At 35.8% G+C, this 23,418-nt stretch overlaps 2 protein-coding genes across 3 annotated transcripts; both read right to left on the reverse strand.

Annotated features, from left to right (window-relative positions):
* Positions 1-4,566: 4,566 nt before the first annotated feature.
* LOC127844398 (uncharacterized) lies at positions 4,567-8,174 on the reverse strand. 2 transcript variants are annotated; one of them, XM_052374539.1, is made up of 4 exons: positions 5,981-6,683; positions 5,484-5,813; positions 5,079-5,265; positions 4,567-4,898 (listed from the first exon to the last, which is right to left on the reverse strand). In XM_052374539.1, the coding sequence occupies exons 2-4, from the start codon at positions 5,674-5,676 to the stop codon at positions 4,793-4,795; spliced, it is 486 nt and encodes a 161-aa protein (XP_052230499.1). In that variant the 5' UTR covers positions 5,677-5,813; positions 5,981-6,683; the 3' UTR covers positions 4,567-4,792. The 2 variants fall into 2 exon arrangements, with proteins under 2 accessions (XP_052230499.1, XP_052230500.1); XM_052374540.1 differs by lacking the exon at positions 4,567-4,898 and having other exon boundaries at positions 5,075-5,265; positions 5,981-8,174.
* Positions 8,175-9,649: 1,475 nt separating this feature from the next.
* On the reverse strand, positions 9,650-13,805 carry LOC127844399 (uncharacterized). The gene is made up of 2 exons (XM_052374541.1): positions 12,552-13,805; positions 9,650-9,817 (listed from the first exon to the last, which is right to left on the reverse strand). The coding sequence occupies exons 1-2, from the start codon at positions 12,871-12,873 to the stop codon at positions 9,777-9,779; spliced, it is 363 nt and encodes a 120-aa protein (XP_052230501.1). The 5' UTR covers positions 12,874-13,805; the 3' UTR covers positions 9,650-9,776.
* Positions 13,806-23,418: the final 9,613 nt, after the last annotated feature.

Raw genomic sequence — 23,418 nt, forward strand, 5'->3', positions numbered from 1 at the left:
TAAAACATACACTGTACAATTACAACTGTCATATTTGTGTTCTGTCGGTTATCGGTTGAAAGCGTTGAGCAAGCCCTAAATATTGTTATTTTCAGCCCAAACTTTCTTTACAGCTTCCCTCTAAATGGCATCATGTAATGGAAGGTTGGAGAACACTATCCTGATACTTTCATTCTTTGCACCTACTGTACATTTTTTGCCATAGTTCATTGGATGAAACATACACTGTATATTCATTTCTATAAAGAGGCAATTCTTATTTGACTTTCAAAAATTATTATCTGCTACAGCTACCTTTGATTGTAACAACACAAGTATACATTGCTTCTTAAAAAAGACCACGTACGATACCATTAACCTTTTTCATAAAAAAGTGTAAACGTACAAATTCCTGTTGACAAAGCGTTGACGGTTAACAAACTTTACACGAACTTAAAACGAGACTTCAAAAAACATTAAGTTCTTTTCGCCCTCCCGTATACACCCATTACAAAGTTGATAAAACATATATACTGTTGGGAAATCTCTTCTAATTGTGTGTTTTGAGCAGATTTAATCCTACAACACTTTGACAACTCCACTTCCCACCCCCAACACATGTGTCTACGACTTACTATGAAATACCACGAAAAACTAACAATTCTTATTTTTTACAATATAAAGAGAATAAATAAGATGAAGTTTAATACTGGGATTCCAGTTTCGGGTTTCATCTTTGTCGAAAGACATAAGGTTCACGTTGACGAATAAAAAGCAAGGTCGTTATGTTTTCCGCTTTTATATGACGTCATTCAAAAATAGTTCGTAATTAAGATTTTAGTTAATATGTATTGGAATCATAAGGAAAAGAAAACAGATCGTGTGGTAAAATCGGAAGACTGCTTATATATTATGCTGAAAGAAGATGTAATTATAATTGTAGATACCCACTATAGGAGCACATCCATCTTGGACTGGTTTCGTGTTCGTGTTTAAGCTGGTCGGGGGTCAGCAGCACAAACAGAGTGCCCCAGCCTCTCCCCGAGAACGTCACGGTTGGCCTTGGTCTTGTTTTACTGGTAGCACCAAAATCGGTAAAATTCGACTACGTTTGCTGCAAACAGAAGTGGAACATAACACTATAGTTCATGTAGTGCATGTATTGAACTTTGAAACAACAGTTTGTTCAATTCGAGTCCGATGTATATCGACACTGTTCACTGAATGTCAGGACTGGAATAAGGGAAGTAATTGAGATATGAAGTGGCTCTATATTGTCTCCATGTTCTCTACGCATTAACATATACGGCGTAAGCATGTGCTTTATTCTATTCTGTTCCATTGTTCCTTAAACAATACTAAGACAACACACATGTAGTTATGAATCATTGCGGTACTCAAAACGACGTGTTTGGCGTTAATTTAAAAACAAAAACTATTTGACTGACGCATACCAATGATATGTTTATAAGTCAGTGCAGTTCAAATTTTATTTCAAAAACGCATGATTAAAACGAAAACAGCGGGGTTTATAATTGCTTTATCTTGTTTATATTTGTTCGAAAAAGATATATGTGTAACGTTCGCCTGATTAAGAACGTTGCAATAAGAAATGTCAACATGGGCAGAGAACAGTATATCGTACATTTGTAAATCAAATGAATAATGTTGTGTACATTGAATGAGTGCAAGCAACGTTCACATTAGCTTACATGCATTTCGTGTAAACTTAATGCATAACTTGGTTGTAAGATGATGGTATATAAATGTCTAACGTTGGCAACATGGTGACGGGTGCTTCGTGTTAATCTTGCTCCACGTTCTTGATAACGGCGCCTCGGACCCCGCCTGCCAGCTTCTACTGGCAGTAGATCTTCTCCGCACTGCGTCCCGACATGTATTCGTACACTTAATCTACAACGGAAAATACAAATAGTCCAATACTTCATCTAAAATGCGAAATACATATTGTAAACACTTCATCTACATCATAAAATGGATACGGTTCATCACTTCATCTGGAATTTAAAACCGATTTAGTCCAACACGTTATCCACAAAGTCTATAAATAAGCCACGGTATGCAAAATGTTTACACTGTATATTTACGTACGTCTTCATTTGCAATTTAGCATGTAATTAGTTTAAGAGTTAATCAAAATGTAACTTACCAATATTCTCCTCCTTCAATTTAAATGTTCCGTTCCATACAAATTCTCCAATGCTGCATGCGGAATAGTCCAAGAGGTATGTGTGTTTGGATGCAGGTGTAAGTGAGTGTTGTATAAATTTGGGTTGTATGAAGGGAAACCATCGACACATTTCGAGGGCCCGCTGTGTTGACCAGCCACCGACCCGTATGTATGACAAGGTATATATATTTGAATTAATTGCCTACTAATGGCAATCATGGTTCCACGTTTACCATAATGATTTATATAACAACAGTGCCATCAGACCATCAAATCGTCAAAATCTTGTACAAAGCAAATTTATATTATATAAGGTGAAGTTTCTTTAATGTGCCAGTATGTTTGTAGTGAATGCCAATTTTATATTAACAATGGTCGGGCGGAAATCCCTTATAGTATTTGAGATTACGTTTCTAACAGATGCCACTTTTATATATTTCCATTGAATACCCATTTGATGTAGGAAAAATTGTTGTGAAAAAAAATCTTAGCTTGACCCCGTTTACTTGCAATTTACATTTACTAGCGATTGGTCAATTTAATCGGGCTGGGTGTCAAGGTAAATTTTCTAAAGACGATGGCATCCGGAGGTTCGGTGAATGAAAGCGCCAATTACAACACAAATATAAGCGCATTGAGACTCCAGTTAAAACATCAGCAGGAGATTATTCTTATCATCGTCACAATGTCCATTAGTTAAGGTAATTGAATAGAGTAAAGACGTTTCTAGACTTGATCAGAGGTTATCTGTAACGTTTATATTTAATGAAATTTCGTCTTGTAACAGTGTTTGTGCAATGGCTCTTAAAACACAAATTCTTTCACGTCATGATCATTACAGTGCATGTGCACTTTTATAGACTTAGTACGCCAGATCTTAGTTCAAATGTTCTTTAAAATCCCCCCCCCCCAAAAAAAAAAAAATAATTGTGAGAGATATTTAACATTATCACGTTGCTCGTCAATGAATTATTAAAACGATAACTAGAATCTCGTTGATATGACTCGTTTACTCGTTATTTAAATGTCTTCTAACGAAATATTGCTTTCTAGTTTTCATACCAAATCAATGTGATTTTGTAAACATACCTTATATATCCAAGTGATTTTCATTACAATGAAATAAACACACACACATACGCACACTGACACACACAAACATTTGAAAAGCCCAAATACCAATGTTTTTAATTCCATGCTTTCACCCAAATCGTGTTCAATGTTTACCTACAAAAAAAGCTTAAGTCGATAATAACATATGTGTCATTATATATTATACAAAGACCTAAACCACCTTTTATAAGTAATGCAAACACTTATTTGAAAGGAGATGGTTTGAAAACAAGTATGACTTGTAGCAGAGTCAAGTGTGATCGCAACCTTGGATTGTTCAATGTGTTTTCTTAACTTTGATTTAATGAACTAGCGTTTGACCCCCAAATGACCGGTATACATTTAATGTTAGAAAATAGTTTGACCAAAATTGATGAAGATTGGAATCGGTATGATGCATTCAGAGTTTTAACAATGCAAATGTTGACGACGCATGACGAACGATGAGCGACGGACCAAAGGCGATAACATACTCTAAAAATGAGTTCAGTGAGTTTAGAAGTACAGAAATGGTTTTTGGCCTGGGGCGAAGCCCCTAGGCCATAGTACTCATAACCGTTTTTTGAGATGAGCTGACTTGGCTGGCTGCCAAAACAACCACGAATGAATGAATTTGGAAAAGTCCGATTTACCACTTGGCGGTCATTCATGCGCAATCAAAGAAGAGGGACCTATACAAACAAATAGGTCCCTGCAAAGAAGTTCTCAATAACCCGCATTGTGAATACAGAACATCACTATATAACATGACAGTGTCATAAAACGTGTAAAAAATATTATTGAAGCAAAATTCCTAAGCATTGGGTACGGCATAGTTTTTATTATTGTTTGCATATTCATGCGAGAATAAGTTCCTCACTTGACGGTCTAGGCCGAAAATATACGAGTGTCTACGGAAGTTTACAGTCAAAACGGCCCCTAGTCAAAAATAGTCAAAACGGCCCCACTTTGGTCAAAACGGCCCCAAAGACAGTTTTTAAGTTGGTCAAAACGGCCCCATTGTGTAACAAAGAACTTTGTTCAATATAGTATTTATTTGAAGATATGCATGTTGAATAATCAAACATAACAATTGTTGTTAAAAATAAGCAGTATCAAATAGTTTATAATAATTGTCAAGAAAGAATGAAATATGAGATATATAAGTAAGATTTCTTTGAAAAAATGAGTTAATTCTATTTGTATCAAGTACATTCTAACATAACAATTGACAAGAAAGATATTTATGAGTAAGAATATTAGTATTTTTTATAGTAAAACATAATAATTATCAAATAGTTTCTAATAGTTGTCAAACATTATAATTGACAAGAAAGAAAAAAAAAGATATATAAGTATGATTTCTGTGAAAACAATGTTCTATTCGTATCACTTATATTCTAACAGTTGTCGAACATAATTATTGACAAGAAATAACGAAAATGTTTCACACTAGCAACACTGTAAAACAAACGCACAAACGCCCAGCTTAATCAATATCTTGATTGATTTCAGACATGAATAAGTCCATCACTCATTCAGTTCAACTTCCTCTGGTCTCTTGGGTACCACTGGTCTGTAGAATGTACTGCACCTCTTCAAGAGGCCACTCGTGGACAGCGTCCCGGCACTGTATCTGAAATAACAAAATTAAAACCATGATACATTTCGTTAAACCATACTTGAAAGAATTAGTTACAAAGATATAAGAATTTTTTTTTAAAGAACGAAATTAAGCTAAATGAAATACTGTTATGTGTACCAAACTTAATAAAAAATACATCAATAAAATTTTATTTTGATATCTTCTACTTACTCTTCCCAAGCAGCAAACAACTTGGCCTGAATCGACCGACTGGCTTTCCGCTGGATCCTCTGCAGCTGCTGCTCATTGACAAGCGCAATCATGTTCTCTACTTTCATCACCTCTTCGTGGATGGTTCGGATGAGGGTATAGAGTGGTGGAGCGCAGCCAGTCCGACGATTCAGGCGTCTGTGCCAACCTAAAAATATAAAACAGTTTATGAGAGTATGAGCATAATGTGTCCATACGTAATCATACTAATAATTATAATAATAATAATGATAATAATAATAATGATAATAATAATAATAATAATAATAATTATTATTATTATTATAATAACAATAATAATAATAATAATAATATAATATTAATATTATTATTATTAATAATATGTAAAATAAAGAAATACATTACCTTCCACGTCATTGTTGGTTCGCACCGTCTGTCCATATACGGACCAGGACTCTACTGGCCACACCGTTGAGTTTATCCATGTGTTGGACATGTACTCTAACAATGGGTTGATGTGCGGCGCCGTGTTCAGTCCGCTCATCATGTCGAATGTCGGACGAATGTGTTCCGCTGGTAGTAGCGGCAGGCAGAGCATCTGTCGAATGAAGGCACTGACGAGTAAACATCTGAAACATCTGGCATCTCAGCGTCGACGACGCTGTTCACTGACGAGTAAACATCTGAAACATCTGGCATTTCAGCGTCGACGTCGCTGTGCACTAACGAGCTTTCCTATATATAAAAAAAACTATTGCGGGAAATAAGCGTATCATTCATTTTATCACTTCTCGGACGCGAACTATATTACTACAGCGTTTGAAATTTCACATAATCCCCACATAATAATAATTGGAAGAACATGATTTCAACCACTTTAATTAATTAAAATGGTAACCTACCTGTAATGCTGTCGACTGGTGTACAGGTGTGAAACAGTCTCTGCATATGAAGTGCAACGGCTCTCCCTTACATGCTCGTTTGTATTCGGCCTGGGAAACGCCTGTTCATAAAATAAATGACATGTATGTATCACTATTCTGCTGAAATCTTAAAATCTTGGAAAAAGATTCAGGAAAATAATGTGTACACATTATATGGCGAATTAGGACGGTAACTCTTTTCTGTCATACGAAAATTGCACATATTTAAATATTTGTTAAAAATAATATCATGCACAAATGAGTCTTTCTCTTAAGTAAATGTTTTTCATTAAGCACCCTTCATGGAAAACGTCAAAAAACTCGCTACGGAGATCTTAAATGCCGTCGAAATAGAACAATAAGACTTTAAATCTATATCATTTGGTCTCGCTGAATTCGATTCCGGTGCTACTTTTCCGTTACCCCAAACCAGTTAAAGGTACAATATATTTAAATATATTTTATTATTACAAACAATACTGATACAATGAAATAATTAATTCGTCGAGACTAGATACATATTGCCGCATCAAGAATACGTTTAATACAGAACAATATCTGGACATAATAACAATTTAAACTCTGTAAGCTGAATGTCGTAGAAAGTGAATATCATTTCTTATTAATATGCACAATTTACAAAGATATACGAAAACATATTAACATTTTATTTAATAATACATAAACAGTCCATTATTTATAGTCTCGTTTAAAAGTATTTGTAAATTTTGGCAAAAATGTTATAATCAATATGTAAATGTTTTTCATCAAGCACCCTTTATGGAAAACGTCCAAAAACTCACGACGGAGACCTTAAATTCCGTCGAAATAGATTTGATCATTACAAACAACAGTTAACGAAATAATTCGTCAAGACTAGATACATATTACCGCATCAAGAATACATTTACTACAGAATAATTTAATTTAATATTGTCAAATGAACGTCGTAATAAATGAATATTATTGTAGAGGCCAAGAACTAAACCCAAACTGCCACCTAGCATTACATGGGCAAGCCTATATGAAAACCCCGATGAATAATCACACAGTAAATATAAACTCAACTAAATTTTTACTTTTTATTAAAGGACCTTATAACATAAAAACATAAAAAATGGTTCTGGCATATAATGTCTCGACTCCAAGCAGCAAGGGCCACCTGCGAACATGGCAAGCCCAAACTAACTGCAAATAACTAACTGCACAAATAAATTGTATATGAGTGCTGACTCCGGGTGACGGCCATCAGCACTCCCAACAAAATCATATATATTTTCCCCAAAAAATGTGCCAGGTAAAAAGCGTCCATCCGGCACTGATTGCCAAGGAACTGTTAACTTCAAGCGACTGTCGACGAACCCGAGGTGTCCGAACTGCCCCATCGGAAGTGGAGTCGTGACCGACCTGTATCCGACGTTTGGTACTCTGCGTCTACACGGCAAACTGAAAAACGCAACTCAAACCAGCAGAATATGTAATATACTAAAACCAAATCTAGTACGGAAAACAATCAGTTTCCCCTTATGTTATTAAAATTAATATGGACAGGCAAATAAAACTTAAAATAAATCTATATTTACCCTAAGCCTGACCAAATTTTTAAATATATAACGGACGCAGTAAAGTGTGACAGAACAACACTGTGTAAAAACAAACTACATGGGTTGGGTGGGAGGGGACAAAATTTACAACCTTTTGTTTGTGTAGATAACAATGAGAAAGAAATTTTAAATCTGTAAAATTCGCTACTTCGGTTAAAAAACACCAACAATAAGAAAACTGAAAAACCAGCCCAGCAGTGGCCCAACAATAAACAGGTCTATTATTTAGTAATAGACCATATTATTGTAGAGGCCAAGAACTAAACCCAAACTGCCACCTAGCATTACATGGGCAAGCCTATATGAAAACCCCGATGAATAATCACACAGTAAAACTAAACTCAACTAAATTTTTACTTTTTATTAAAGGACCTTATAACATAAAAACATAAAAAATGGTTCTGGCATATAATGTCTCGACTCCAAGCAGCAAGGGCCACCTGCGAACATGGCAAGCCCAAACTAACTGCAAATAACTAACTGCACAAATAAATTGTATATGAGTGCTGACTCCGGGTGACGGCCATCAGCACTCCCAACAAAATCATATATATTTTCCCAAAAAAATGTGCCAGGTAAAAAGCGTCCATCCGGCACTGATTGCCATATGGCCACCCAACAACGCTGACCCAGCGGCCCAAATGCCCCAACCTCGAAACCAGCTGGGCCAGAGATGACGGGTGGCCACTGCCAAAGAACTTTGGCTGCAGGGCGGATGGACGCATGCTTGGAGTCGGAAGCAGTAAACTGTAAACACAAGGCAAAGATATGAATAAAAACTAGCAGCAAAAATGCATAAAACCCAGCAGAAAAAAAAAATGCATAAAAACTAGCAGCAAAAAATTGCATAAAAATTAGCAGCAAAAAACTTTCTTTTTTCTTTTTTCATACATATGAGTAAGAAAAATATGCATACAAACTAACTGCAAATATCTATTTTTGGACTCAATAGCAACACCAACATACATAATGTTTGGGATTTAAAATTGTAAGAACCCCCAAATTTGTGCATCTAGAACTTCAGTAATGGATTGATGTATTATGCTTTATAAATTTTTCAAGCCCTGCAGACATATTAGAAAGAAAAATATCTGTACCCAGAGTTGACAAGTGGACTCCGTCCTTCTCAAACAAATGTTCCTCAAATTTTCCAAAGTCAGAGTTGGCCAAGTAATGCCCTCCACATGCCAAAGCCCTAGATGAACCATGACTATTAAGGCGCTTTCTTGCTTTGTCCATAGCAACTTTATTATCAGAATATCTCCAATTTGACCTTGGAAGCACTGCAGACCATACAATCTTAACACTTGGAAATATAGACAGTATAGTCCTGAATAGCTCGACAATCAATTTTCGAAGGTCCACCAGTGACCGACGACCAAGATCATTACCACCTAAATGTAACACAATATAGTCTGGAGAATTACCCACATTGGCAAGCGAAAGAAATTTTTTCTTTGATTCTGCAAGTGTTAACCCACTGTACCCTTGCCACCAGATGATGTTGGGTTCAAGGCAGAGGTTGGCCCCTTCAGGTCGTAATCTTGCTGCTATAAAGGCTTGCTTGATTATTGATGAACCCAGTATCCAGATGGTTTTCCCTAAATACAACTTGGTTTTTGTTAGTCACATGAATCTAACTATATGAACCATACCTTTTTAATGGGGGTTATTTATTAGGCTGGGCATGACAACAGGAACAGGACAAACATATGTTTGGTAGGCATTGGAAGCCCATCTGCCTGCCTGTTTAATGATCTCCACTGAATAGCCTAGTTGGGAAGCTGCAGTTGCTGCTCCAATTCTGAAGGAGTGGGATTTGTAAGACCCATAATTTAGACCCAAAAGAGAAACCGTTTTCTTAAGAATAGCAGAAAATTGGTAACGAGTAATTGGTTGTTTGTTAAAGTGCAAAAACAAGGGACCAGGCCCTTGAGGACGAACATGAAGATACTGGTTAAGACACACAACTGGGCAAAATTCACTGTTTGACCTAGTAATTTTGAGCGCTACCCGTTTGCCCAACTGATCAGTTTTTGAATGCCGGATTGAAATGATTACCCCATTGTGATCAAATTGTAAATCTTCTATTGCCAACACCGCTGCCTGTAAAATACTATCACCTTTTTTAGGAACAGCTATTTCGCCAACTCTTAGAAAACCGAAAAACGCTAGCATAAAAGCTGCAGTGAACAGTTTTGCTTCGTAGACACTGGAACACACAATATTAAGTTTGCTTACTATCCCTTGCAGTAACGAGAGGGTAATTGGAAGCCTATTATCGTGTGTTTTCTTATCTTTTTGCATTCCTTCCACCATTTTTGAAACAATGAACTTTTTGGTAGGGTCAACAACATCAAGCAGCTTGCAATGAAAAGCTATAGAGCTTAAGTATGATTTTGCTGTTTTGTGTGATAGTTTCTGTAGGGATAGCCATGCTACAAATCGAACCACCTGTTCAACTGTAGGCGGCCAGGCATCTGACAAGCCGTATTGCCTTTTTAAACTCAGAGAATCTCTCTAACCCAACGATGTATGCCTTTTTTGTATTAGCAGCAAGGGAATTGTCTAGCAATCTATTAGCCTCTTGTTGCAGATCATCAGTAAAAACTCCGGCGGGACTGATTCTGGACTCGCTTGTGCCTCTGGTGCTAACTGTTGTAACCTGTGAAACTGTTTACGAGAAATTGCATCAGCAATGTAATTGGACTTTGATGAAATATGTACTGCTTTAAACACCACCGAGTATTTCATAACTAACAACACAAATTTTCTAACCAGAAACATCAAACGTTTCGACTTGGAAGACTGTTTGTTGATCACTTCTACCAAACCTAAATTATCAATATGAAACTTAATCTTCCTGTCCCTCAACAAGACCCCCCAGAGCCATATTGCCAACAAAACAGGGACCATCTCTAAAAATGTTATATCTGATAAAATAGGTTGGCCTTGCCATTGAACAGGCCATGGGCAATAGGCCCAATTACCTCCAAAATAACAACCACAGCCAAGAGTAGCACCACCTGCACTATCAGTGTAAAGATGAATGACAGAGTTATCCAACCATACTTTATTTGGAATATGTACAACGCCATTAAAATCTTCAATAAATTGAATCCACATCAGGATGTCTTCTCTCATTTCACCATTAACTCTTATCTTATAATAGGACTTTTTTAAGCCACACATAGCATCATAAAATCGGCGCAAGAATGCCCTACTTGCTCTTACTGCTTGACTACAAAAACTCAACTTCCCAGTCAAAGACTGCAATTCTTTTAACGTAAGTCTCTTTTTTACTAGACAATTTTGCAAAAGCTTCAAAAGTTCTTCCACTTTTTTAGCAGGTACTCTAACAGTCATTTGCACAGTATCTAATTCCAGGCCTAAAAATGTCAGTACTGTTGTTGGGCCGACCGACTTTTCCACCGCAACTGGGACTCCCATTTCGGTGCATACTTCCTCGAAAGTAGAAACTAGCATGTTACAATTATTTGACCCAGCTGCACTTCCAAAAATAAAGTCGTCCAAATAATGATCTAAAGTTTGAATCCCAGTTTTGAAACTTACTAGCCAATGTATAAAAGTGGAGAATGATTCGAATAAAGCCGGAGCAATAGATAAACCCATTGGTAAGCATTTGTCAACATAATACTGGTTGTTGAACTGAAGCCCCATCAAGTGAAAGTCCCCTGGGTAAATAGGCATTAAACGAAAAGCCGATTTAATATCTCTTTTTGCCATCATTGCTGACGTACCTAAACTAAATAACATGTCAGCCACTTTGTCAAATGATGTATATTTAACAGAAATGTCTTCCACACTCAAACCATCATTGACACTTGACCCATTGGGATACGACAGGTGTGTAATTAACCGCCAACCCCCGTCTGGCTTCTCTAAAATGCCTAATGGACTTACTTTTAAATTGGAAATTGGTGGGACTTTGAAAGGACCTGAAATTCTACCTAAGGAAATCTCTTTGTCAAGTTTCTTTTGGACTTCTGAAAATGCACTTTTGTTGAAACCAAATTATTCGCTGAAGAACCTAGATGTGAACCTTTATAACCCAGCTTAAAACCTTGCTTGAAGCCATTACTGAGCACAGAAGCTACTTCTTTATTTGGATATAACTGAAGATATTTAGAAATCGTAACAACATTGATTGGCGACTTGCCAAGAGACCAAACTGAGGTATTAGTATCTGCTAAACAGGCCCCGGAGCCCCTGAATTGGGCCTCTAGGTCGGAACGTGTAAGCTCTAGGCCTGTACGAGGTCTGGGTGACAGCCCCCCTGACAGACCCTCCTCCCAAGGAACTGGTGTTGCGAGGCTTGAGATGACATACCCTGGAAGGATGGTCGGAACCACAAATCATACAAGCATGTTTGTAATTGCAAACTGACCGTAAGCATCTGGTATAATTGAAATCATAACATTTTCTTACAAAATTCCCTGTATCATGAACTGGCTGCCTTGGAGGCCCCATACACAACAGCCAAAGCTCCATATCAATCATTGCCCACGAATTCGCTGGGTTATTACCCATTCTCAACCTAAACTGTTGATCATAAGATCTCCAACCCTCAGTGTGTCTTGCTGCCCCCAGCCTTATAGTGTGCATATACTTTAAGAGATCTTGCATTTTAACCGGATGAGCACTTAAATAAATGCTTGAGAAAATGAGGAATGCGTCAGTCCATTTAGCTATATCCACAATGCTTTGTTTCATGTTGGGCTTTACCACTAATTCACCCGAATTATTCAAAACCAAATGTTTTCCTAAATCTTCAGGAACTACCGGGGCCTCCAACAAACATGCCAGATCTACATATTGGCCTGATATTATTTTGTCTTTAATTGACTGAGGAACATGATCACCTAAAACAGACTGAAAACTAGGAAACATGCATGGTAAAAAAATATCCTCACTAAAACCATTACCCGATTGAACAGCCGGATCTGGCTGGCTTGCTGCAGGCTGCATCTGGTCGCCCAGTTGTTGACTGAGAGGCAGCTGGTCGGGTTGATGGCCGGACTGTTGGTTTGAAGACCGTTGGCCGATTCGATGGCTGGGGGTGAGAGGCAGCTGGACAGGCTGTTGGTTGAGAGGCAGCTGGACAGGCTGTTGGTTGGGAGGCAGCTGATCAGGCATTTGGGTGGAAGGCAGCTGACGGGGTTGTTGGCTGGTGCCAGGTAGGTTTTGGCTGGGATGCTGGTGTAGTTTGACCGACGGACGGCGCCTTTTCCGGTTTCGCGTTTCCATGTGTGCAATAAAATAAACAATAAAGATAATAAGTAAATACCGAAAAAAGCCATATTTGGCTTATAGCTAACCCACTATAATAATTAACAAACCTTTTAAAGATTTATTGCATATGAATTAAAACGTGACTCAACAAACTGTCTTGGTAATTATAAATAAATGCGCCATAAGACCACCTCTTAACTGCAGTAAGTACCGACTATTGCCGCATTGCCACAATTAAGTTCCTTTTACTATTGCTACATAAAAACCAACATTCATTTAAAGTGTTTATGATAAACCTGAACATAGTGCCCGCCCTAATTGAATCTGAAGCAACCCACTCTCCAGAAATTGAATAATAACGCTAAATATATTTTGACATTTTTGTGCTGATCAAAAGTAATATGTTTGTTTAACACGCCACGGGAATTCCTTACTTTCGATTGAAATTTACCCTCTTACTGCCAGTGAGATATTAGCCTATTTTCAGAAAATAAGTATAACATGGTTATTTCACTGAATACACGAATGCATATCAACTACGTTTTCTCATAAAGCTTGAAACTGTTTTTGCTCTTACTACAATTGCTTAGATCAGACGCCATGTGACCGATCCACTTTTTCCCCACCACTGTACAGAAATCCGTAAACTACAGCCCGTAAACTCAGCATCCATCATAAATATCACAAGAATTGCTAAGAAACACCTTTTAACTACCGGTTTTTAACTTTATTTTACATATTTAATAAACGTTTACTAGAATAGATTAGAAATAATTAAAGGAGAAAATTTACAACCTTTTGTTTGTGTAGATAACAATGAGAAAGAAATTTTAAATCTGTAAAATTCGCTACTTCGGTTAAAAAACACCAACAATAAGAAAACTGAAAAACCAGCCCAGCAGTGGCCCAACAATAAACAGGTCTATTATTTAGTAATAGACCATATTAATTGTTATTAATATGCGCAATATACATAGATCTAAATATCAACTGATATAATTGATATTCGCTTACCTGAATTGCATGTTCGGTGTTGCCATCTCTCACAAAGGTCGCATGAAATTCCCTGTTGACGCGGTCGAACTGATAAATCACACTCAATACACTTATCCTCCATTGCAAAATTACACACTCAAATATATCCGTATAGAAACAAATAGATCATAATAATGAACTACGCCGATATTTATATTATTGGGAAATAATTGATTGAAAGAATATTATTAACACTTATGCAGATTATGCCCATCAGTTTGCTTTAAACAATACATCTAAAGCACCTTTAATTCCTTTTAAGTTCACTTTAATTACGACTTCAAATAAGATCACAAGTGATCAATAACCTTTTGATTGTGATAAAACTGTGATATAATTATAGTATATTTACAAATAGTCTAATTTCTCAAAGTTACATAATTTATTGTCATAATTAACTTACGCTCATTCTCGCCGGCAAACAAATTATTTTCAATTAAGAACCGACGCAATCAGTTATTTGTGAGATATTTAAACAATTTAGAATTATTATATAATAAGGCACAATCAATATTTGTATGATAAGTTTGTATGTACGTAAAATAAACTAAATCCTTTAAAGTTGTAATTGCAGACTTAACTAAGAAAATAACAGAAGTAGATTTCGTATATATTTTTTCTTCTGATTTTCAATTTCGTTTGACTATCTGTTGGGCGGTTTTGACTAAATGTGGGGCCGTTTTGACTATCTGTGGGGCCGTTTTGACTAAATGTGGGGCCGTTTTGACCAAATGTGGGGCCGTTTTGACCAACTTAAAAACTGTCTTTGGGGCCGTTTTGACCAAAGTGGGGCCGTTTTGACCAAATTTGGGGCCGTTTTGGAGACAGTAAGAAGATTTTTTTCTGATACATTTTTTAAGGTATTAGCACTCTAATGAACTTCGTGCAATATCTCCTTCTTTCGTAAATATCCGTTAATCCGAACGTTATCCGGCAATGTGCAGAAAACTACGAATATTCTATTTATACGCTATGAAATACTAAATGTAGGATTCGCTAAATACAAAGGCAACAAATATGGCCGACATTGTACCTGACAGATTGGTCGTTTAAAGAAAAAGCAATTTGCTACTTTGAAAGAGAACGATTAATAAAAGTGTTATTATTGTTCATATTAATGTGACTGGAGTTAATGATAAACGTCAACTAATGCATGGCAGTGTTGATATTTATGAAAAAAAAACGATTCCTGGAAATACGATGTCAAACGGTTGAAAATTTTTACCACTGTGAAGAATAACGTTTAGAACCCGTGTCACTTACAACATTTTATATTGTTGGTGAGAAGTAAAAGGGGATAAAGTGGATTTATGCTTGTGTGATGACTGTAGCCATGTGAACGGGTTATCGTACGGCAAAACCCATCACGTAAAGAAGAGTCTTCAACTTTTCAAGAAAGGAATGCATTGTTTTGCTATCAACACAAAGCTCGGAACAGGAAGGTACATAGATTTTTTTTCAAGTATAACAGTTTCATTATTCATAATTGGAGTAATGTAGATTTTGTAGGAAAAGTGCACCCTGTCAGTGATTTTTACCACATAATCAGGCTCATATTTGCTTTCATTTTGAAAAAGAAAACGTGCCATGTAAGGAAAAAGTGGGACGATTGAACTTTACCGGTACGCAACACTTAACATCAAACAGCGTACCCTAACCCTTAACACCTAACACATAACAACTAACGCAACACCTTATAATCCTATTTATCCTATATATTTCCTTAGTATCGGGGGCTACCGCCCCCAAACCCCCGCTTTGTCGATAGTGGTAAACAACTGCGTACCGGTTAAGTTCAATCTAGCTGAAAAAGTTGTGTTGTAAATGCATGGAAATCAAGGACAGCATATTTGAATTTTATGACCGAGTATTGATGTTTTCCTCAAACAAACAACACAAAAGTATATTATGTCCCAAATACAAAAAATTACTATTCTGAAAATGATATACTTTTTGTGTGATCATCTATATATATACATTATTCATCCAAATGTTAATACCAAATACATGTATTATCCCTACTGGATATGTGGTGTTTACACTTACTTATTAATCCAGTTTAAAGGGGTTTATCATATAAAATACTAGTAATGACATGCTATGTCGTGAATGTCTGAATAAATAAAAACGATGACGCATATCATAATGGATCATTTCACACTTCTCATGACACACTAATAACAGTTCTTACTCCTATACAAGTGCTTGTGTATTTGACATCTGTATATAATTATTTTGTTAAATAACTTGAAGAAAATGTTGTCAATATATAGAAACAACTTTGAGAAGGCTTATTGAAGCCAAATTAATAAGAAAAGACCAAATATTTTTATTTTAATAAAAACAAATGGTTAAAATTATTCATACACAATTTGCAATTGTGCAAAATTTTGTTCGACTGATTTTTATTGATGATCTTATGAACCTGTCTGAATATAACTACATGTACTAGTCAAATATCAACTTCAACATTTCAGTGACACATTGTATGCTGATTACCTGTGCAGGAGGAAAATGAAACCAGACAGATTATGGACTCAAATTCAACCCGTAAAAAAGCTAGGAACTTGCAGTCACTGAGTGTTCTTGTTTACAGTCATGTGTTCAATGCTGCCACAACATAAATATTATAGCTGGCTCTGGACTCGACCTTATGCATCTTAAAATGATCTTTGAACGCGATGGTCTCAAGAACATTTTTATAATGAATAACTTTGACGGTCAGCCCAGGGTCACCAATGCCAAGCGTCTTTTGGAGACACTTATTCCAACCTGTCGAAGTTCTTCAAAGAACTACCATGACAATCGTGTATTTGTTTTGTTTGTCATAATAAGTTTAATGTTTAATATCACTAGTATCACTAGTCATTGATACATTGATAAATCTATTTTCCTTTAAACGTGTTTGATTGAATGATTATATGTGCCTTGTTACTTAATTATTAATGTTCTTATTTCCCTGTAACATTTTCAAGTCTTATTTATAGAAGAACGCATTTCACGTGCAATTTCAAACAAGGTTAGCAAATCTTACTGCACTGAGTAGGTTCCATCTCAGTATGATCTCACACATGATATATGAGATGTATGTATGTTTATGGGTTTATTATAGGCTTTTCCTCTTTTTTTATCTTTTTATAATAATTTTTGAACATTTAGCTCATCTTAATGCTCACATATAAAAATCTCAAATTCAGTATGGCGTTTCTGGAAAAGAGGGGTAACCTTGATTGTAAAGCGGGAACTTTTCGTTTTCAATCACTGGTGACCCCCATTTTTAGCTTATTATTATAAAGCAATGTCTTTGCCATCAACTACTAGTTTCTGTATAGTTGTTTGCTCGTTTGTAAGTTTTTCATTGTTTGCAAAGTCTTTTGTATTGTTTTCATTGTGTCTAACATGCTGTGCCCGTGCACGAAGTATTATGCCATCAAATTGTAGTTTTCAACTATGTTATTCAAAATGTTCCTATTTTTGGAGTGAGTATAAAGATTTCCATTATTTTTATTTCTAATTATGCGTTAAGAACAATATTGAAATCACCTCCAACAAAAATGTTTTTATCTTTGTTATTTATTTTATTGGAATGTAATGTTTCATAAAATTGGATTCATCTATATTCAGGCCGTAAACGTTTATTAATGTTAATTGTGTTTCGTGTATTATTATTCCCCGCCAGAGGCGGAGGGATATTGTTTTGGCGTTGTCCGTCCGTCCAGCTGTCCGTCCGTCCGGCACTTTTGTGTCCGGAGCCATATCTTGGAAGTACTTTGGCGGATTTCATTCAAACTTGGTATGAATATATATATATGCATAAGAGGATGATGCACGCCAAATGGCATTGTACACCATCTGTTAAAAACAGAGTTATGGCCCTTTGTATCTTGAAAAAATGCTTTTTACTATAGGCACTTTTGTGTCCGGAGCCATGTCTTGGAAGTGCTTTGGCGGATTTCATTGAAACTTGGTATGTGTAAATATATATGCATAACAGGATGATGCACACCAAATGAAATCGTACACCATCTGTTAAAAACATAGTTATGGCCCTTTGTATCTTGAAAAAATGCTTTTTACTATAGGCACTTTTGTGTCCGGAGCCATATCTTGGAAGTGCTTCGGCGGGTTTCATTGAAACTTGGTATGAGTATATATATGCATAAGAGGATGATGCACGCCAAATGGCATTGTATACCATCTATCTGTTGAAAACAGAGTTATGGCCCTTTGTATCTTGAAAAAATGCTTTTTACTATAGGTACTTTTGTGTCCGGAGCCATATCTTGGAAGTGCTTTGGCGGTTTTCATTGAAACTTGGTATGAGTATATATATGGATAAGAGGATGATGCACACCAAATGGCATTGTACACCATCTGTTAATAACGGAGTTATGCCCCTTTGTATCTTGAAAAAATGCATTTGTTTGCGTGTCGGCAGCCATATCTTGGAAGTGCTTTGGCGGATTTCATTGAAACTTGGAATGAGTATATATATATTGATAAGATAATAATGCAAGCCAAATGGCATTGTACATTATCTATTAACAATAGAGTTATGGCCCTTTTTATCTTGAAAAACTGCTTTTTTGAGTGTCAAATATAACACTTTTGTGTCCAGCAGCATATTGGCGGGGGATATCAATTCAACGCATTTGCTTGTTATATCTACATGTATACTTGCTTGTCTGCCAATTAATATTTCTTTCAAGTTATCCACTGTTATTCCTGTATTACTTTTGATCAGTAAAGTGATGCCTTGTTTATTTGTATGTTGTCCGCTAAGATAAATATCTCCGTCCCATGCACTTTTAAATGTTTGTGTGCAGGTACGTGTGATATGATTTTCCTGTAAAAGACTTTTTTTCGTCTAACCATTTGAAAATTTAAGTGTCACTGTGTTTGTCTTTGTTATTTAGCCCTTTTACATTTAGAGCACATATGTTAAAATTCATACAAAAGGAGGAGAAATACATGCCACTTTTCTTGTTTCTAACATTTTAAAATAATTTTGTAGAGCTAGATTATTTGTTGATACTAAATTATGCAAAATTATATTACGCTTTGACGTTAAAAACAATAACCTTCCATGTCCTACAGGTTGTTGATAGTTTCTGTTCATTAAATTGATCTACGTACTTGTTCATTTATTACAATGGTATTGGTAACTATGCCCTGCCCTCATTTAAATTGATCTCGATACCATTTTTTAAACATTTCATTATCATTAACACTTTGCTTTCCGCGTGGTAAGACCACCATTGTTAAATGAATGAATAATTTAGTGAATTAGTTAAATGTGTTTGAATATCGTTCCAAAATATTTTATAACACTTGTAAGTAATGCTATCAGATCCCGAACTTTTGTTATTTTGCATTTCTTTAAGAGCTAGTCCACATTCATATTCAGTTAGTAATCCGTCACATACTTCTTTTTCCTCTTCATTTAAAGCATGATGTGTTTTTTTACAGAGGGTGTTATTTTCGACATTCTTTCGTTTATAGTGTTTCAAAAAATAGGCTTGTTCTATTATTTGCACAATATTCATATTCAGTTTGTAATCCTTCACATACTTATTATTCCTCTTCCTTTAAAGCATGATGTGTTATTTTACAGAGGTTGTTATTTTCGACATTCTTTCGTTTATAGTGTTTCGAAAAATAGGCTTCTTCTATTATTTGACTTTTATTTGTTATGTCTTTGCCATTAACTACTAGTCTGTGTATAGTTTTGTGTTTGCTTCTACGTTTTAAAATGTTTGCACAGTATTTTGTTTTGTTTTCATTGTGTTCAACATGATGTGCCTGGCTCGAAGTATTATGCCATTGAGGTGTGTGTGATAAATTCCTTCTATTATATTTTTTGTGTGTAAGAATTTCCTTCTTCAATGGAGGTGGTATAATTTGTGTTTCTTTAATGCATCTGTTTTTCAAGTGCTTCAATGACTTTTATGGCTTCATTTTCAAGTTTGTGTGTTTCTTTTTTTTTAGCTTACCTGAGCACAACGTGCTCATGGTGAGCTTTTGTGATCGCCTTTGTCGTGCAGCGTCAACATTTACCTTGTTAACACTTAGAGGTCACATTTATTGTCCAATCTTCATGAAACTTGGTCAGAACATGTGTCCCATTAATATCTTGGACGAGTTCGAAACTGCTTCTTGTTGTTGAAAAACCTGGGTGCCAGGGGGCGTGGCAGTTTTCCTAATATGGCTATTGTAAAACCTTGTTAAGACTCTAGAAGTTACATTTTTTGTCCAATCATCATGAAACTTGGTCGGAACATGTGTCCCAATAAAATCTTTGACAAGTTCAAAAATGGTTTCGGTTGGAAGAAAAACATGGCCGCCAGGGGGCGGGGCAGTTTTCCTATTATGGCTTTAGTAAAACTTGTTCACACTGTAGAAGTCAAATTTATTGTCCAATCTTCATGAAACTTAGTCAGAACATTTGTTCTAATGATATCTTGGACGAGTTCGAATATGGTTCCGGTTGGTTGAAAAACATGGCTGTCAAGTGGCGTGGCAGTTTTTCCTTAAATGGCTACAGTAAAACCTTGTTAACACTCTAGAAGTCACATTTTTAGTCCGTCAGAACATGTTTCCCAATAAAATCTTAAACGAGTTCGAAAATGGTTCCAGTTGAATGAAAAAAATGGCCGCCAGTGGTCGTGGCAGTTTTCCTTATATAGCTTTAGTGTATAGTAAAACCTTTTTAACACTAGAAGTCACATTTATTGTCCAATCTTCATGAAACTTAGTCAGAACATTTCTTCAGACCATATCTCGGATGAGTTTGAAAATGGTTTTGGTCTGTTGAAAAAAATGGCTGCCAGGGGGCGGGCCAGTTTTCCTTACATGGCTATAGTAAAACCTTGTTATAACGCTAGAAGTCACATTTGTGGTCCAATGCCTATGAAACTTGGTCAGAATATTTGTACTAATGATATCTGGGCTCAGCTCGAAAATGGTTGAGGTCTGTTTAAAAACATGGCCGCAAGGGGGCGTGGCATTTTTCCTTGTATGGCTATTTAGTAATGTTAACACTAGAAGTCACACTAATTATCCAATCTTTATGAAACTTGATCAGAACATTTGTTCTAACAATAGCTCAGCTGAGTACGAAAATTGTCATGATTCGTTGAAAAATATTGCCGCTGGGGGGGGGGGGCAGTTGTCCTTATATGGCTTTAGTGAAAACTTGTTGACGCTATATTAGCCTCATTTATTGGCCAATCTACATGAAACTTGGTCAAAACATTATTTTGTCCCAATGAAATCTTAGTGAAGATTGAAACTGGGTCATATGAGCTTAAAAGCTAGGTCACTAGGTCAAACATAAAAAAAAACATGTTGAAAGTCACTTTTTCGGTCTAATCTTCATGAATCAGCTTGCATTTGTCCAGAATAGTCTAGTTCCTTTTGCTCTCAGGTGAGCGCCTTAGGGCCTAACGGCCCTCTTGTTTTAAATGACGTGCATCTTATTGTTGTGTTATGTATCTTGCCTTTAATTATTTCCCATAAGGTGTTTGGATTTGCATCTTTGTTATCTTAAACTGTATTGGTTATTGCCTGTTATATTTGTGTTTGATATTATGTATCTTTTCAGAAGCTATTATTTACTTTTAAAGTACCTTGGGCCTCTTTCAGGTTGTATTTCATGCAGTTAAAGTTCAACTATCGAGTGATCAGTCATAAATCCTGGTTTTATGTTGCATGTGTCGATAATGTTGCAAATAGACTCGCATATTTAAAAAAAAATTTATCTCCAAAATATTGCTGGTTTTGTATTTGAGTGCCAGGTGAATTTTCTTTCATTATGATTAACTGTATGCCATATGTCTATCAAATTGTAGTTTTCAATTATGTTATTCAAAATGTTCCTTTTTTTGGAGTGAGTATAAAGATTTCCATTTCTTTTATCTCTAATAATGGGTTAAGAACATTATTGAAATCCTCTCCGACTATAATGTTCTTATCTTGGTTATTTATTATAACATTTGGATTCATCTATGTTCGGACCGTAAACGTTCATTAATGTTAATTGTGTTTCGTGTATTTTTATATCTATACTTGCTTGTCTGCCAATCATTATTTCGTTCAAGTAATCCACTGTTATTCCTGTATGACTTTTACTCAGACAAGCAATGCCTTGTTTATTTGTATGTTGTCCGCTAAGATAAATATCTCCGTCCCAACCACTTTTCAATGTTTTTGCTAAGGTATGTTTTAGGTGACTTTCCTGTATAAAAAAGACATATATTACTTTTTTTTGTCTAACCATTTGAAACTTTTAGTGCATTTGTCTGCGTTATTTAGCCCTTGTACATTTACAGTACATATGTTAATACTCACACAAAAGGACGAGAATTGCATGGAATCATTTTGTAGAGCTAGATTATTAGTTAATAGTTCATTATGTAAAGTTATATTAAGCTTTGATGTTAAAAACAATTACCTTCAATGTCCTACAGGTTGTTGATACATTGTGTTCATTAAATTGATCTCAGCACTAAGTACTTGTTCATTTATTACGATGGTATTGGTAACTTTGCCCTGCCGTCAGATTGATCTCAAAACCACTTTCAAACATTTCATTATCATTAGCACTTTCCTTTCAAAATGCCATCATTGTCATTATATTGACTGACAATAGTCTACCAGTCACACATAACTTAATTAATATCTCCCATTTTAGCTCGACTTTTAGAACAAAACAAGAGCTATTGTCATAGCCAGGTAGTCGGCGTTCGCGTTTGTTTAGTTGTCTGTAAATGTCAATTTCCGCAAAGACTATCAAAGATATCCTCTTCAAACTTACAATACTTGCTCAATTTCGCCTGTTAAGTCCATACTGACAAGGCTGGTTACCATGTGCCCTATATTTATGGAATTATCTGCCCTTGTTTTGACTTAGTACAAAGAAATATCGTCAAATTCTCAACAAAAAACTTAATTTTCTCAAACATTGTACAACCTTTCAACTTGACAGTCTGCATACTTATATAATATGATGACATGCAACTTCTGACAAAAGCACATTACTTTATCCTTCATATTTTACTAGTTATTACCGACTTACAATTTCTCAAACACTATCGAAGCTTTCAACTTCGAAGTCGATGCACTTGTAGAATATCAACACCTTCATCTACTGACAACAGAAGACAACTATTCACCATTTTGTAAGAGTTATTCCCCTTTTCCGACTTCAATTTCTCAATCATTAAAAGCTTTCAACTTGAAATTCAACACTCTTGTAGAATGATTATGTGATGACCTACTTCTATTGACATGAGGAAACTATTCCTCTTTTTGGATTTGAAACTTAGTCTGTGTCAAGCACTTGTATTCCAGCGTCCTACACCCGTTGGCAGTGCTCTTGTCAACACTTGATACTGCTTGTCCAGAGTATAAATGAGAAGCTTGACATCCGATTAACACTTCAGTTAAAGAAACCTAGCCTTACTTATGAATCTTCCTCTTCATCTCTTGAAAATGTTTGTCTGTAAAATACAACCATAAATCTAA

This window comes from Dreissena polymorpha, chromosome 9 (genome assembly GCF_020536995.1).
Source record: "Dreissena polymorpha isolate Duluth1 chromosome 9, UMN_Dpol_1.0, whole genome shotgun sequence".
Lineage (NCBI taxonomy): Eukaryota > Metazoa > Mollusca > Bivalvia > Myida > Dreissenidae > Dreissena > Dreissena polymorpha.

What these genes read in the sequence shown, in the direction of transcription:
- LOC127844398 (XM_052374539.1), bottom strand. Translation starts at nt 5,676, where the DNA reads ATGCTCTGCCTGCCGCTACTACCAGCGGAACACATTCGTCCGACATTC. An exon ending in AACCAACAATGACGTGGAAG is followed by an intron (nt 5,266 to 5,483) that starts GTAATGTATTTC and finishes TTATATTTTTAG; the next exon opens with GTTGGCACAGACGCCTGAAT. An exon ending in TTGTTTGCTGCTTGGGAAGA is followed by an intron (nt 4,899 to 5,078) that starts GTAAGTAGAAGA and finishes TTGTTATTTCAG; the next exon opens with ATACAGTGCCGGGACGCTGT.
- LOC127844399 (XM_052374541.1), bottom strand. Translation starts at nt 12,873, where the DNA reads ATGGAAACGCGAAACCGGAAAAGGCGCCGTCCGTCGGTCAAACTACAC. An exon ending in AGATCCGGCTGTTCAATCGG is followed by an intron (nt 9,818 to 12,551) that starts GTAATGGTTTTA and finishes TGTGTGTTCCAG; the next exon opens with TGTCTACGAAGCAAAACTGT.